Source organism: Corvus kubaryi, unplaced genomic scaffold (genome assembly GCF_017639235.1).
Source record: "Corvus kubaryi isolate FWS band 111438036 unplaced genomic scaffold, C.kubaryi_AGA036_p1.0 62167, whole genome shotgun sequence".
NCBI classification, from domain to species: Eukaryota; Metazoa; Chordata; class Aves; order Passeriformes; family Corvidae; genus Corvus; species Corvus kubaryi.
The window spans coordinates 1-12,576 of NW_024581444.1; the positions used below are offsets into that span (position 1 = coordinate 1).

Below are 12,576 nucleotides of genomic sequence, written 5' to 3' on the forward strand. Positions count from 1 at the left end.
CACACAGCCCCCCTCAGTCCCACACAGCCCCACAGAGCCCCCCTCAGTCCCACACTGCCCCACACTGTCCCACACTGCCCCACACAGCCCCACACAGGCCCCCACAGCCCCACACAGCCCCACACAGGCCCCCACAGCCCCTCACTGTCCCACACAGCCCCACGCAGCCCCATCGGGTGCCAAACTGCTGCCAGGTGGGATCGGCTCTGCGGCTCCCCCAGTTTCCTCTGGCACAGGGAACTGAGGACAGCCAGAGCAGGAGCCCCACTGGAGGGAACAGGAAGCCCTTCCTCAAACCCGGCCATAAGTGGAAGCCTGGAGCAGGCAGGATGTCATTCGCCCCCTCAGCACAGAAACACAAAATCTTGGTGTTTCTGGCTACAGTCCCCAGTCTGTCTCCCAGGTGGCCAAACAGCACCTGCAGCATCTGCTGAGGCCCTGAGCCAGGAACACAAAGAGCACCCAGGGGGGCTCTGCTGTTGGACAGAAGCTCTGCCCAACAGATTGGTCAGAATTGGCTTGTCCCCCCGTCTCAGTGGCACTGACTTCCTTGCACTAAGGAAGCAAATGGAAATGGATCCCGGACCCAGAGATGCACAGATTAAACTGATTTTTGTGTGTTTCAGGCCCAGTGACACCCAGTGACATTGCTGTAAAGATACAGCAGCTTTCAGACCCTCCCTTGCAGCATGAGGCCAAGAGGACACCCAAACATCACCCAGGATGTTGCCCTTGCAGGAACATGAGCCCTGCCCCTGGCCATCCATACCATGCTGGCTCTTCCCGGTCCTTTGCCTCCTCCACAACCTTATCCAATGAACTAAAGAGTCCCTCTAGATTCCCTTCATTTTTCACTTCCTGGATCTCCTCCTGCAAAGGAAGGACACGACAGGGATTCAGCAAGACCCGAAGTGAACAAACACAGGCACCACTCTGCTTGTGAGCCCCCGCTGGTCATGAAATCAGGGAATTGTTTGGGTTGGAAGAGACCTTAAAACCCATCTCTTTCCACCTTCCACTAACCCAAGTTGCTCCAAGCCCCGTCCAACCTGGCCTTAAACACTTCCAGGGATGGGCAGCCACAGCTTCTCTGGGCACCCTGTGCCAGCACCTCACCACCCTGACAGGGAAGAATTTCTTCCCAATATCCCACCTATCCCTGCCCTCTGGCAGTGGGAAGCCATTCCCCCTTGCCCTGTCACTCCAGGTCTTTGTCCAAAGTCCTTCCAGCTTTGTCCTGGATGAAGGGCCTACGCCCTGAGAATCACCATCCCTGAGGGCATTTAACAGATGCGTGCATGTGGCACTTAGGGACATGGTTTAGTAGTGGCCTTGGCAGTGCGGGGGAAATGCCTGGACTCGACAGTCCTAGCAGTGTTTTCGAACCTGAATGATTCTACAGCTCTTTCTGGGGAAGACAGAGCGCTCTGGAGAGCAGCCGCAGCTTTCTGCTTTTGCCATTTAGGAAATGTATTTGCTGCCCTTAAAATCAACCTGTTCAGCACTTTTTCACAGGGTTTTGTATCTCCTTTAGCCTCTCTAAGCAGCCCCCCAGGCACCCGGGTGGCTCCCCTGTTCACCTTTATGGACGCCTGTAGCTGGGAGATGAATTGATCGTAAATGCTCCGGGTCAGCTGGGGCTGCAGCTTGTAGAAGCAGCGGTAGCAGTTGACAAACCTCTGGTAGCTGCAAGACCGAGGGGGGCAGGATCAGGACTAGGGTCACGGTGGAGTCGGAGGCAGGGTTAGAGATGGGCCCGGGGTCAGGGCCAGGCTCAGAGCCGGGCGGGCCCATGGTCACGGCAGGGCTGGGACCGGGATCAGGGATCCCTCCCCGCTCCGCCCCGCCCGACCCCGCTGCCGCCTCACCTCCCGGCGGCCACCAGCTTCTCCAGGAAGGTGTCCACCACGGTGGTGAACACCTGGGCGCGACCCGGGGCCGCCGACAGGGCCGGGCCTCCACCGCCATCGGCACCGCTGTCCCCCGCCACCGCCGCGCCGCCATCGCCGCCCGCCGCCGCCATGGCCCGGCCCGCGCGCGGCCGCCGCTGCCCATTGGCTGCCTCCACGGCGGCCGCCGCTGCCCATTGGCTGCCGCCACGGCGGCCGCCGCTGCCCATTGGCTGTCGCCACGGCGGCCGCCGCTGCCCATTGGCTGCCGCTGCCCATTGGCTGCCGCCACGGCGGCCGCCGCTGCCATTGGCCGGGGCGCCGGGCCCCGCCCCCGCCGGCCGCAAGCGCGGGAAGAGAGCGCAGCGCGGAGAGCGCGGGGCCGCCCCCGGGGCCGCCCCCAAACCGCGACAAAACCGCAACAAAACCGTGACAAAACCGCCACAAACCCCACCGCCCCAAGAAGCTGCCGGCCCTGAAGCGGAGCAGCGTGAGAAACCGTCCTTCCCTCCCGTCCCCGTGGAAATGCCCGCCCTGCCCCCCAGCGACTGAGGCTCTCGACCGTTTAGTGAAACGATCAAGCCTGAAGAATTCAACGAGGAAAGCAGCAGCAAAGTTCAGCTCGAATAGAGGAGAAAAAAAGCGACATTTCCCATGTAACAGCCAACCAGGACCTCGGGGCGGGGCTGGGTCACAGCTGACTGCAGGCGCTCCACGTGCTCCAGCCCGTTCTCCCTGGCTCGTTCAGCCACCGAGCAGCCGCCTGTCCCTGCGCTCTCAGGCAGGCCACGTCCCTCTCCTAGTCCCTAGTCCAAAGGCAAAGGCTGAAACCTTTCTGTGACACGACACAAAGCAGCCGCCTCCCCTGGCATGGAGAGTCATGTGCTTTTAAACGCAGGCACCAAGCCGAAGGTCTCTGAAGTTTATTAGTTGTCAAGAACGTTGCTGGTTACCATTAAGTTTGACAGTGTCTCCCCACACCGGTGCTGCCGCCCCTCCACGCCGCACACTGGGATTGGCCCTGCTGCACTCGGCAGAGGTCGATTGTTACTGTTCCTGTTAATATTAGCGTTACTGCTGCCCTGCGATTTGGGGTGCTGTTGTTCTGCCTTTCAGAGCAGAATCTGTTATTAGAGCAAGAGCCGACTGGTGTCAACTTATAAACCACAAACAGGTGACCAGAGCAGGTGCAGAAGGTGCTGCTCCAACAGCTCCACCAGTGGCTCCAGCACCCAGTGCCTTTCTGAGCACTGCAGGAAACAAGAATGGGATGAAGAGAGCTTTGATGGGTCACCCGCAGCCCATCACAGCACCACACCTTAGAATCACGCTCTGCGCTTAGCAGAGAACCCACCTCAGCAGCAGCTTCAGCACTCTCCATCTCCAGCAGATATGGTGGCATGTCCAGTCCCTGCTGGGCAGGGCCAACACTGGGATGAAGGGCAGAGCCACACATGGTGAGTCCCCACAGGAGGAGACAGCCAAGTGGAAGCCAGTAACAGCCACAGGTCGGCAGGATCAACACCTCGACCAAAATTCCTGGTTATGGCAGCAGGGGAATGGAGGTGGTGCACTCTGTTGTTTGGAGGTGCATCCCAAACCCCCCTGGACATGGCTAACTGGGCTGAGCACCACATGTGGGCTGGCAGTATGAAAGGGAAATCTCAACCACCAAGAGCAGCAGAGTACAGTCAAACAATCCCTTCCCTCCCCCTCCCCAAAAAGCAGCCTCTGGTTTCATCCTCCTGAAGTTTTCACCTGGTAAAATACACAGACCATAGCTCAGGATTCTGATCCAGCAATTGTGCAAAACATTATCCTTGCCCTTCCCAAACAGGATGAGCAGAATTTAAACTCATTAAGTATTAGTGAACCATCACTTCTTATTCAATATGAACATGCCAGTCAGGTTTGAACCAGATCAAAAGCCAGCACAAGGTTTTTCCTTCCCCACCTCGCATCTAATTGTAGCTCAAACCCCATTCAGTTCTCATGCAGCTGCCGGCAGCACCACAATAGGACACTTCCAAACTGCATTTCTGGGCTTAAACTAACTAAGGTGGGAAGTGGCCGCAGCCACTCTGAACATGCAGGATTGACACACTGAACAAGGCCACAGGACAACCATTCAGTTCCCCAGAAATCAGAATAAGCTTCCCTAAAATAATTAAATTACAACAGATTAAAAACACAGGTTAGGTGTCAAAACCGCCATCAGCTAATTCCAAACAGCCAGCTCAGCCCCTGACTCGCTATCAGCCAGCTTGCTGTTTGGAGGATGAGAGACAGGGCACGTTCTCCAAGAATATACAAAACAAGTATGTAGATCTATTCAAAACGCAGGAAATCAGGTCTGAAGTGGTTCCAGGTTACTCTCATCTCACATCTTCTAGAAATAAATGCAGGTAATTGGAGAAATTCACTTGTCTATTTTCTGCTTCCAGCTTCCCACAGCACAACTGCCACTTAGAGACATCCCACCAGAGGGTCCTGCTGCAGGCTGTGAGACTCCTCTCCTTGGAAGTTTGGCAAAGATGAAAATAATTTAAAGAGAATAAACTGGCTTTTTGCTTAAGCCAGTAAGTCTTTAATTAAAAATAAAAGGAATTAATAACTTGCCAGGATGCATTCACACACCTGGAATGGACTGTCCCAGGCAAACGGCACTGCCAAAGGTCACGGTTTAAGCAAAACCAGCAGCAGAGCATCGCATGACGCTCAAATCAAAAGAGGTGAAGCGCAGTTGCTTTTGCATCTGCCTTGTGCTGTGAAACCAGCCAGAGACAAAGGCACAGCAGCTGCGCCGCCTCCCAGGCTCTCCCCTGTGACAGTCCAAACTCAAGAGGGTTCACAGGAAGGTTCTCCTCCACCAGCTGCCTCTACCAGTGCCTTGAGTCCACCAGCTCTGGGCGCAGGCTCAGCTTCTTCAGCGTTTCATACCCCACCACGATGACGATGGTGGAAGGAGTGGCCGAAATGATGCGGGCAGAGAGGCCTTTAGTCAGCCCCCAGGGACCTTCCTCTGCAATGAGCTGTTTGAAGGTGAGAATGATGGAGCTCTTGCCTTCCACCTGCAATGCCAGAACAAACATTGACAGAGCTGCCAGACTCCATACTGAGCTGCTCTGAGGCTCTGCTGCAACTGAAGACTCTGGAGATGACAGATCAGCCTGTCCAACAGCCTTGATCTGGTCTCCAGAATTCCCTGAGGAGGGCAGCAAAAAAAGCACAGAGTCCTAAGGAGGCAGCAGGAAGCACCTCTCCCTTTCTGAAGAGAAAGCCTGTCTGAGCAGGCCAGGCCAGCACTGCCAGCCTTGCTCCCTGGGCTGCTCTTGTTAATGCTGAGGGTTAATTAAGCGGCTAATAGCCAGGATGAAAGGGCCAGGGAGAGCAGAGAAGCAGCTCACCTGAAACCAGCGAGATCAGGGAGCTGAGGCTGAACCCCACCCCGGACTGTGCCAAGCAGGCTGAGCTCTTACCTGGACCCGAGCCCTCACCACATCCATGGGGTTGGTGAGTGTGGAAGCTGTTGCAGCCGCAAGCGGCCCCGATATCGCTTGCAGAAGGAGATGGGGACAGTCTTTAGGAGTCAAACTCGAAAGCTGTTCTGGGAACAGGAGAGAGAGGAAAGTTTCAGACTTTCAGTGGCCGCTTACCATTTCCTTAACTCCACCCCCTAATTCCAACCGATTTGCAGTGGGCAGAATCCCTGATTCTGCCTGCCACCTCCTCCCACAGAATCTCGAGGCGGTGCTTCCTACACCAACCAGAAAGCTGGCACAGCACAGGGAGCAGGACTCATCACACCAGTGGCTTCAGGACACTCCCCATGCTTCCTTCCACAGCCTCCCATCAGCTGCCACACCTGTGGGGCAAACTGGACAGAATGAGCTTCTATGTCTCCAAAATAGGGTATAAAAACACCCACCCTCTTTGGAAGGTGGGGGAAGCCTTAAGACAAGGCCCTATTGGAAGGTGTCTGCAGAGATTTGCACAGGAAGCTGTCACTACTGGGCACACTGTCCAGGAGGTACCCTGGTATCCCACTCTGGATCCCTAAGGAGAAAAGCACCATGTAGTGCTCATCCCACATTTCCTCACTCTGCTCCTGCTGCTTGGCCAATTGGATTTGAATCTCCCACACTTCTGATGGTTAAAGTTGGACAGAAGACTGTTCAAAAGCCCCATTTTTTTCGGATGATGAGGAAGCCTGCCTGGCAGGAGGGAAGGAAGCAGCTCTGTCCATTGATTGGAATCAGGGCCAGCAGTGTCCTTTGAACCCGAGGAGGGTTCAGTGACCCCCGCTGCTGCTCCAGGGACAGAGGACTGGGAAATGCAGCCAAAGCAGAGATTCACTGACAGCTGGGGCTTATGTTTCCCATAATCTAGATTTCCACTGAGAAGACAGGGAAAGAGCAAACACCTGGAAGTGGAGAGCTCTGGTCTCTCCATATCAACTGCCTTGTTCTTACATGCCCTCCTTTGAGCCCTTTTGGCGTGAAAATCTTACAGTTAATACAGTGGGTTTTGGTCTTAGTTGACATGGAGACTGATGGGAGCACTCCCACAAAGTACACACTGGACCAACATGCCAAGCTGCCGCTGCCATTTAAATGCAGCCCGAATGCAGAACCAACATTCCCTGTAGCTACCAGAACTCTGGAAAGCAAACAGGACCTTTGAGACATCTGGATTTTGAAGAACAGGTGACCTCCAAGATATATTTTAGGCCCAGTACAGCAAAAACCCAAACTGCTCATTCCCACCACCTTTTGGCAGAAATTAGGCAAGCAGACGCAGAAAAACCATGTGCAATGCTGTACGGCAGAAACCTAAAGGATCACCAGAGGTGGAAATAAACCTTAGCCGGCCAATACCTTTAGCCTTTGGAAACACCTTAAGGAGTATGAGAACTGAGCTAGGGAGAAAGAACATTCCGCTGAGTGCAGTTTTTCATCCCAAGACTTGGTGCCAATTTTAAAGCTGCCAAAACCGAAACAACACCTGACAGAAACCCAGGGAAGATTTGGCCTTTGTCTCTGCCTGTTGTTTGGTTTTGCCATGAGATTTGTGGCTCTACAAGTCCTTTTGCCATATATGAGATTGCTGAGTCCACATGAACTGAAAGATGAACTATACTTACATGGTGGCTCCTAAACTCTGCCCAACACAAGAGCCTGCCCACTACTATGGAGAAGGCATTATTTGGGATCAGTGGAAGAGAAAGTTAAAACAGATGCATAAAGCCCCACTTGCCTAGAGCCATCCAGTTTAAAATCCTCCAGCACTTGGACCCCTGGTCATTATTTGCATTGAAACACTGCTGCTCTGTTAAACTTCCACCCAACACCTGCAGAATTCCTACACAACCAGACACAGCTCTTTAGCTCAGGACAGGTTCTGCTCCCACCTCGAGAGAGAAAGCGAATCATGCTGAATCCACAGTGTCAAGAGTCGATCCGAGGGGCTTCTGGGTCTCCTGGGATAAGATACGTTTCAAGTCTCCTTTCACTTACCAGCATAGAAGTGGTAGAAGGGCCACCAAACCGCACTGTTGGGAATATAAGTGAGCAGCGAGGCCACATAGCCCCTGTAGAAGCCTCTAAAACCGTCGGCCTTGAAAATCTGTACAATGATGTCCTTGGTTTGGCCAAAGACCAGCAGCCGCTTGCCGTCTTGGTTCTGCACCTTGAACCTGCCCATGCTCTCCCCCTTCCTCTGCATCATGAGGTGCTGGGAGATGACATCAATGGGCACCGTGATGCTCTGGGCCACCAGGGAGGCCGAGCCGCCGGCCACCAGAGACTTCACAGCGTTGTTGTTGTTGTACCGTGACACGTACTTCCGAGTGAGCTCGTATGTTGTCACATAGCACTGTCCTGAGATCAGGGTGAAGGTGTTGACCAAAAAGCCACGGTAGAGCCCAGCCGTCCCTTCTGTCCGCAGGATTTTCACAAAGGCATCAAAAGTCCCGTTGTAAAGGCTCTTGCCCTTCTGAACCTGCAACCGCGTCCGGATGAGTGTGAAGGGGTAAACGCTCACCCGGATCATCATAGTCATGCAAATCCCAAGCACATAGAATTTCCTTTTGTCCAGGTGCTCCCACTCAATGATGGGGATGTTGCGTTTGTCCTCCATGGCTCCTTGGGGTCAGGCAGGAGAGGTCCAGATCTCCCTCAAAGGTACAGAGCAGATCCAGGCCCAGCCTTCCAGCCTTGACCAACCAGACTGCAAGTGCTGGCACCTGAAATGAGAGACCTCTTGGGTAGAGGACAAAGCCCCCGTTCGCTACGGCCGCCCACATCACCTCAAACTTTGCTGACTCTCCTCGAGCACACAGCAAGCCCTTGCACAGCATTGTGCCAACTCAGCAGAGGGACTGTAACCTCCAGAGGCAGGGCCCTACCATGTGGCCGATGGTGACACCTTCTGATGTCACCGTGGCCGTTTTCTGAGCTCCAGCAGCAGCTGGCACACGTGGCAGCTCTCACCACAGCCCAGACTGCTCTGTGGAAAAGCAAAGCTCCCATGCTTTGGGAAGCAGGCTGAGAGCCAGCAGATGAGCACCACTCCAGCAGCACACACACCTTTTAATGGACACGCAAGATCAGGGATGGCCAACCAAAGCAGCTTCTCCCCAGGTCATTCCAGGTCTGTGATGCTCCCAGGTGTCAGGACGTCACTTTTCAGTTCCAGGATCTGTACAAAGAAGAAAGTGACAAGTCTCTGTTTGTGTTCTTAGATTCCCTGCATGAATTAGACACATTTCTTTGGGCATTTCCATTCTGATCTTCCTAAAGCTGGAGGGTGATGAGAAGGTGAAAAGAAGAACAACAATGGGAAAATAAGGCTCATGCAAAACAGTCATGTAGTCTCCACATTGATGACCAAGACCCCGAAAAGAAAGGGTTAAACCACAGCCCAGGATCTCTCTGTTGAGCTGCTTGTCAGCTACATCGAGCAAAGTTCACCCTCCCTTCCAACACTCCACTGCTGCTCCTGGTCTGATAACCCCCCTGCCACTGCTGGCTGTGCTGAGCACCAGGAATGGGGGGGGATGAGGAGGAAGGTGCTGGTTCAGCCTCCCCCAGCCCCAACTGCTGCAGCTCATCACCATGTCTCAGCAGGCACCAACTGCTTCTCCACAACCAGGCTCCTGGTACTTCCAGCTACTGTAATTAGCAAATTAACTTGCTGCACGATTAACCAAGCTTGGGCTAAGGGAACCTACACACAGGGCCAGGCAACAAGAGAAGGGCAGCTCAGAGAATCACCCAGAGCAACACTGACCATTTCACTGCCTGTAAGGACTTACCTTCCACATCAAAATAAAAAACCCTGGGGTGTTTGGGTGGCTAAACTTTTGGGAAAGGCTTCACTACAGCTGGATCATAACATATTCCAGGTGCTGGCAAATGGGTACTGGAAGCGTGTGCCCAGGCACGAGCTGAACTGCTGGAGAGCAGAGCTAGAGCAAGAAGCAGGAACAGGAGGGCCAAACCCTGAGATCTGAAAACAGATTCACCAAGTGAGAACTCAAAGGGACGGGCAGTCACCACCACACACCGATTTGGGGGCACTTTCCATTACCAAGCCACAACATCAGTGCCTAAAGCAGCTCCAAGGGAGAGGGACGTGAGACAAGGCCTGGAGTGACAGGACAGGGGGAATGGCTTCCCACTGACCAAGAGCAGGGTTAGATGAGATATTGGGAATTCTTCCCTGTCAGGGTGGGCAGGCCCTGGCACAGACTGGCCAGGGAAGCTGTGGCTGCCCCTGGATCCCTGGCAGTGTCCAAGGCCAGGTTGGACGGGGCTTGGAGCAACCTGGGCTAGTGGAAGGTGTCCCTGCCCATGGCAGGGGGTGGGATGGGATGGGCTTTTAGGTCCTTCCAACTCAAACCAGTCTGTGATTCTTGGGGAAATGTCTCCACATGTCAGAATTCATGAAGAGCTCACACAGGCCAGAGACATTCTGTTAGAAACAGAATAACAAAACTGGAAATTGTTCTCCTCTGGCATTATGAAATTATGGCAGATCAGGGGTGGGTGTCCCATTAACTGACCATTTCATTGCCTGTCGGCCAACAAAAGCATTGCAGGCTACCACAGCTCCTGCAGATGGACAGGGGAGTTAAAAACCCCCAAGGGCACCAACATTTTTACCATTGCAAAGAGAGCTACACTTCCCCCTCCCAGGCAATTGCCTTGGCAGTTAAGGCACAACAAACACCACAGCCTGGCTAAACAAAGCCTGGATTGCTTTAGTTACAATTACAGCCTTACTGGGTTTGCTAATTCTGGCATGATTTGACACACAAAGCTTCCTGCACAGGAATGATCTGCACACAGCACCTATGAAAACATGACTTGGCTCTTGTTAGGAGTCCCACTAGCTTAATATTTTAGGGTCTAGCCAATGTGGTTCCCTGGTGAAGCCTGGTCCATACTCCAAACTCCTCTGCCACCCAGGGACGGAATTCAGCTCCCCACAAAGGAAAGGGAAGGGCTGCCTGCAAAAAACATCCTCATTACTGCAATATGGAAAACAAAATAATAAAATAACGATGAAGTATCATTGATCTTTATTTACTTTTATGTGCTCTAGTGCTTCGGGTTTAGAATTTCAGCCACAACTTCTTGAGTGAACAGCTGTACTTTCTCTGGACTCTTAGCAATAACTCCTCTCATTTGGGATCCGAATTAGACAAAGTCACTTTAACCCCATGGCTCTGAGGCGCTCAAAGTCCCTCCTGTGTGGAAGAAGGAAAGCATCCTGGCAGCTCGAAGGATGACCAGCATGGCCACAATTCTTACTTTGCCAACATAAAGAGTTTTGCTCACAGCATTTACCCTTCCAGAAATTCAGACCGAGGTCTTGCTCAGGGCAGGGATCCCGTCACACTCATTAAGCAACTCTCTGACGATCTTTCAAGCAATTTTAGAGAGGCTGATATAAAAGTAATGGCTACATCTCCTAAGAATTGACCTGCCCTCCAAAACAAGGTACAAGTGCACCAGATTTCCCTGCAGCTCACGCTTCCTTAAACTCTGGAGCAGCTTCCGTGCCAAAACCATCCCTCAGTGGTTCCTTCCCACCATGCACAAAGCAGCATTTCTTGAACTTCTGCCTGGAAATCCAAGCAGGGGGCACCAAGCAGGCTGCCCCTGCCCCTGCTCTCTCGTCTGGGCACAGCCTCAGTGTCCTATACACAGAACTCAACTTAGTAGAAACCCCCCCAATTTATGTCTTTTTAATGCTACCCTGTCAGCCTGGTCCCCAACCCGCTCTTTGCTGCAGCTGGAGCTAAAGATGATTCTCTGGCAAACACAGACAGGGTCTTTGTGTCCCCCAGCCAGGGATGTGTCCTGCCCAGCATGCTAATGCCTCAGCACCCGCCTGGGAACCATCCGGAGCCAGCACCGAGCCTGCCTGGCATCTCCTTCAGCAAAGGATCACAGAATAGTCAGAGTTGGACGGGACCCAGAAGGGCCATCGAGTCCAGCTCTGGAGTGAATGGCCCATTCGGGGATCGAACCTTGACCTTGGTGTTATTAGCACCATATCCAACTCACCGAGCTAAGCTAATCCACTGCTCCCTCCTTAAATTCAGCCCACGGTGGGAGCGGACACAAACCCGCGAGGCAGTCGTGGCTATAACCCCAGCCCCGCTGACAGCCCGCAGCTCCGAGGAGCAGCTGTCGCTCTGGAACCGATGTGGCACAGGCACCCTGATGCCAGCACTTCTCTCCCCAGCCCCGCGGGCAGGAGCCCCTCACCCTCCTACCTCCCGAGCGAAACCACCAACTCTGATCCCTGGTCCCCAAAACCTCGGCCGTGCTCTGAGGCCGCGAACAGGGGCAGAGCTCGGTCCGGGATCCGCTCAAGGTCACTGCCGGGCCAGACGCGGCTCCGTATCGCGGGGTGTCCCCACCGTCCCCGAGGCAGCTTTACCCCTGCAGCCCCGGGGGGGCTCCGGCCGCCTCCCCGTCCACCCTGCGGGGACTTCGGCCTCTGTCCTGGGGAGGGTCCCTGGACCTCCAGCCCCCTTCCCCGCCGCCGTTCAAGCCGCGCTCCGCCTGCCCCGGGCGGCCTCGCCGAGGGGGGGCTTCGGGCCCTTCCCCGTCTGCCCCGGGACCCTCCGGCCCCTCCTCCTGGGGTCCTTCAAGGCCAAGTGGGGCTGCACCAACCCTCGCCCCCATCCCGGCTTACCGGCACCCCTCGCCAGCCGCCCCCTCTCCCCCACCCGCCGCCCTCCCGTCCGGCCGCGCAGCCTCCACACCTGCCCAGGCCCCCGCTCAGTCGCCGCCGCCCGCACCGGCGGGGCCGGGCCGGGCCGGGCCGGGTCACCACCGTTAGGCCGTGCCACGCCGCTGCCGGCCCAGGCCAGGCCTCTCCCCGTCCCGCCGCAGGCCCGGCCCCGCCACCCCCTCACCTGACGCCGGCGGGAGGGACCCCCGAGGACGCCCGGCCCGGCCCGGCCCGGCCCCGCCGCCCCATGGCCGTTCCCCGGCCGGAAGTGCCCGGCGGCGTCAGCACCCGAGCGCCGCCGCCATCTTGGGCACGGGCAGAGGCCGCGCCGGAAGTGCCCCGCGCGCGCTTCCGGCCGCAGTAAAGAGGGCGGCGGCCGCGGGGCGCGGGGCAGCCGCGAGGGGGCGCGCGCGCCTTAAAGGGACCGCGCCGAATT

General features: G+C 55.4%; 2 protein-coding genes across 3 annotated transcripts; both read right to left on the reverse strand.

Annotated features, from left to right (window-relative positions):
• Positions 1 to 595: 595 nt before the first annotated feature.
• Positions 596 to 2,024, reverse strand: LOC121672446 (polyamine-modulated factor 1-like). Its single transcript, XM_042045090.1, has 3 exons — positions 1,869 to 2,024; positions 1,581 to 1,686; positions 596 to 870 (listed from the first exon to the last, which is right to left on the reverse strand). The coding sequence occupies exons 1-3, from the start codon at positions 2,021 to 2,023 to the stop codon at positions 715 to 717; spliced, it is 417 nt and encodes a 138-aa protein (XP_041901024.1). The 5' UTR covers position 2,024; the 3' UTR covers positions 596 to 714.
• A 773-nt stretch (positions 2,025 to 2,797) lies between these two features.
• Positions 2,798 to 12,431, reverse strand: LOC121672449 (solute carrier family 25 member 44). Of its 2 annotated transcripts, none has more exons than XM_042045092.1 (5): positions 12,325 to 12,431; positions 8,477 to 8,588; positions 7,406 to 8,133; positions 5,369 to 5,496; positions 2,798 to 4,960 (listed from the first exon to the last, which is right to left on the reverse strand). In XM_042045092.1, the coding sequence occupies exons 3-5, from the start codon at positions 8,025 to 8,027 to the stop codon at positions 4,769 to 4,771; spliced, it is 942 nt and encodes a 313-aa protein (XP_041901026.1). In that variant the 5' UTR covers positions 8,028 to 8,133; positions 8,477 to 8,588; positions 12,325 to 12,431; the 3' UTR covers positions 2,798 to 4,768. The 2 variants fall into 2 exon arrangements, with proteins under 2 accessions (XP_041901026.1, XP_041901027.1); XM_042045093.1 differs by lacking the exon at positions 12,325 to 12,431 and adding an exon at positions 9,205 to 9,283.
• Between the last annotated feature and the right edge of the window lie 145 nt (positions 12,432 to 12,576).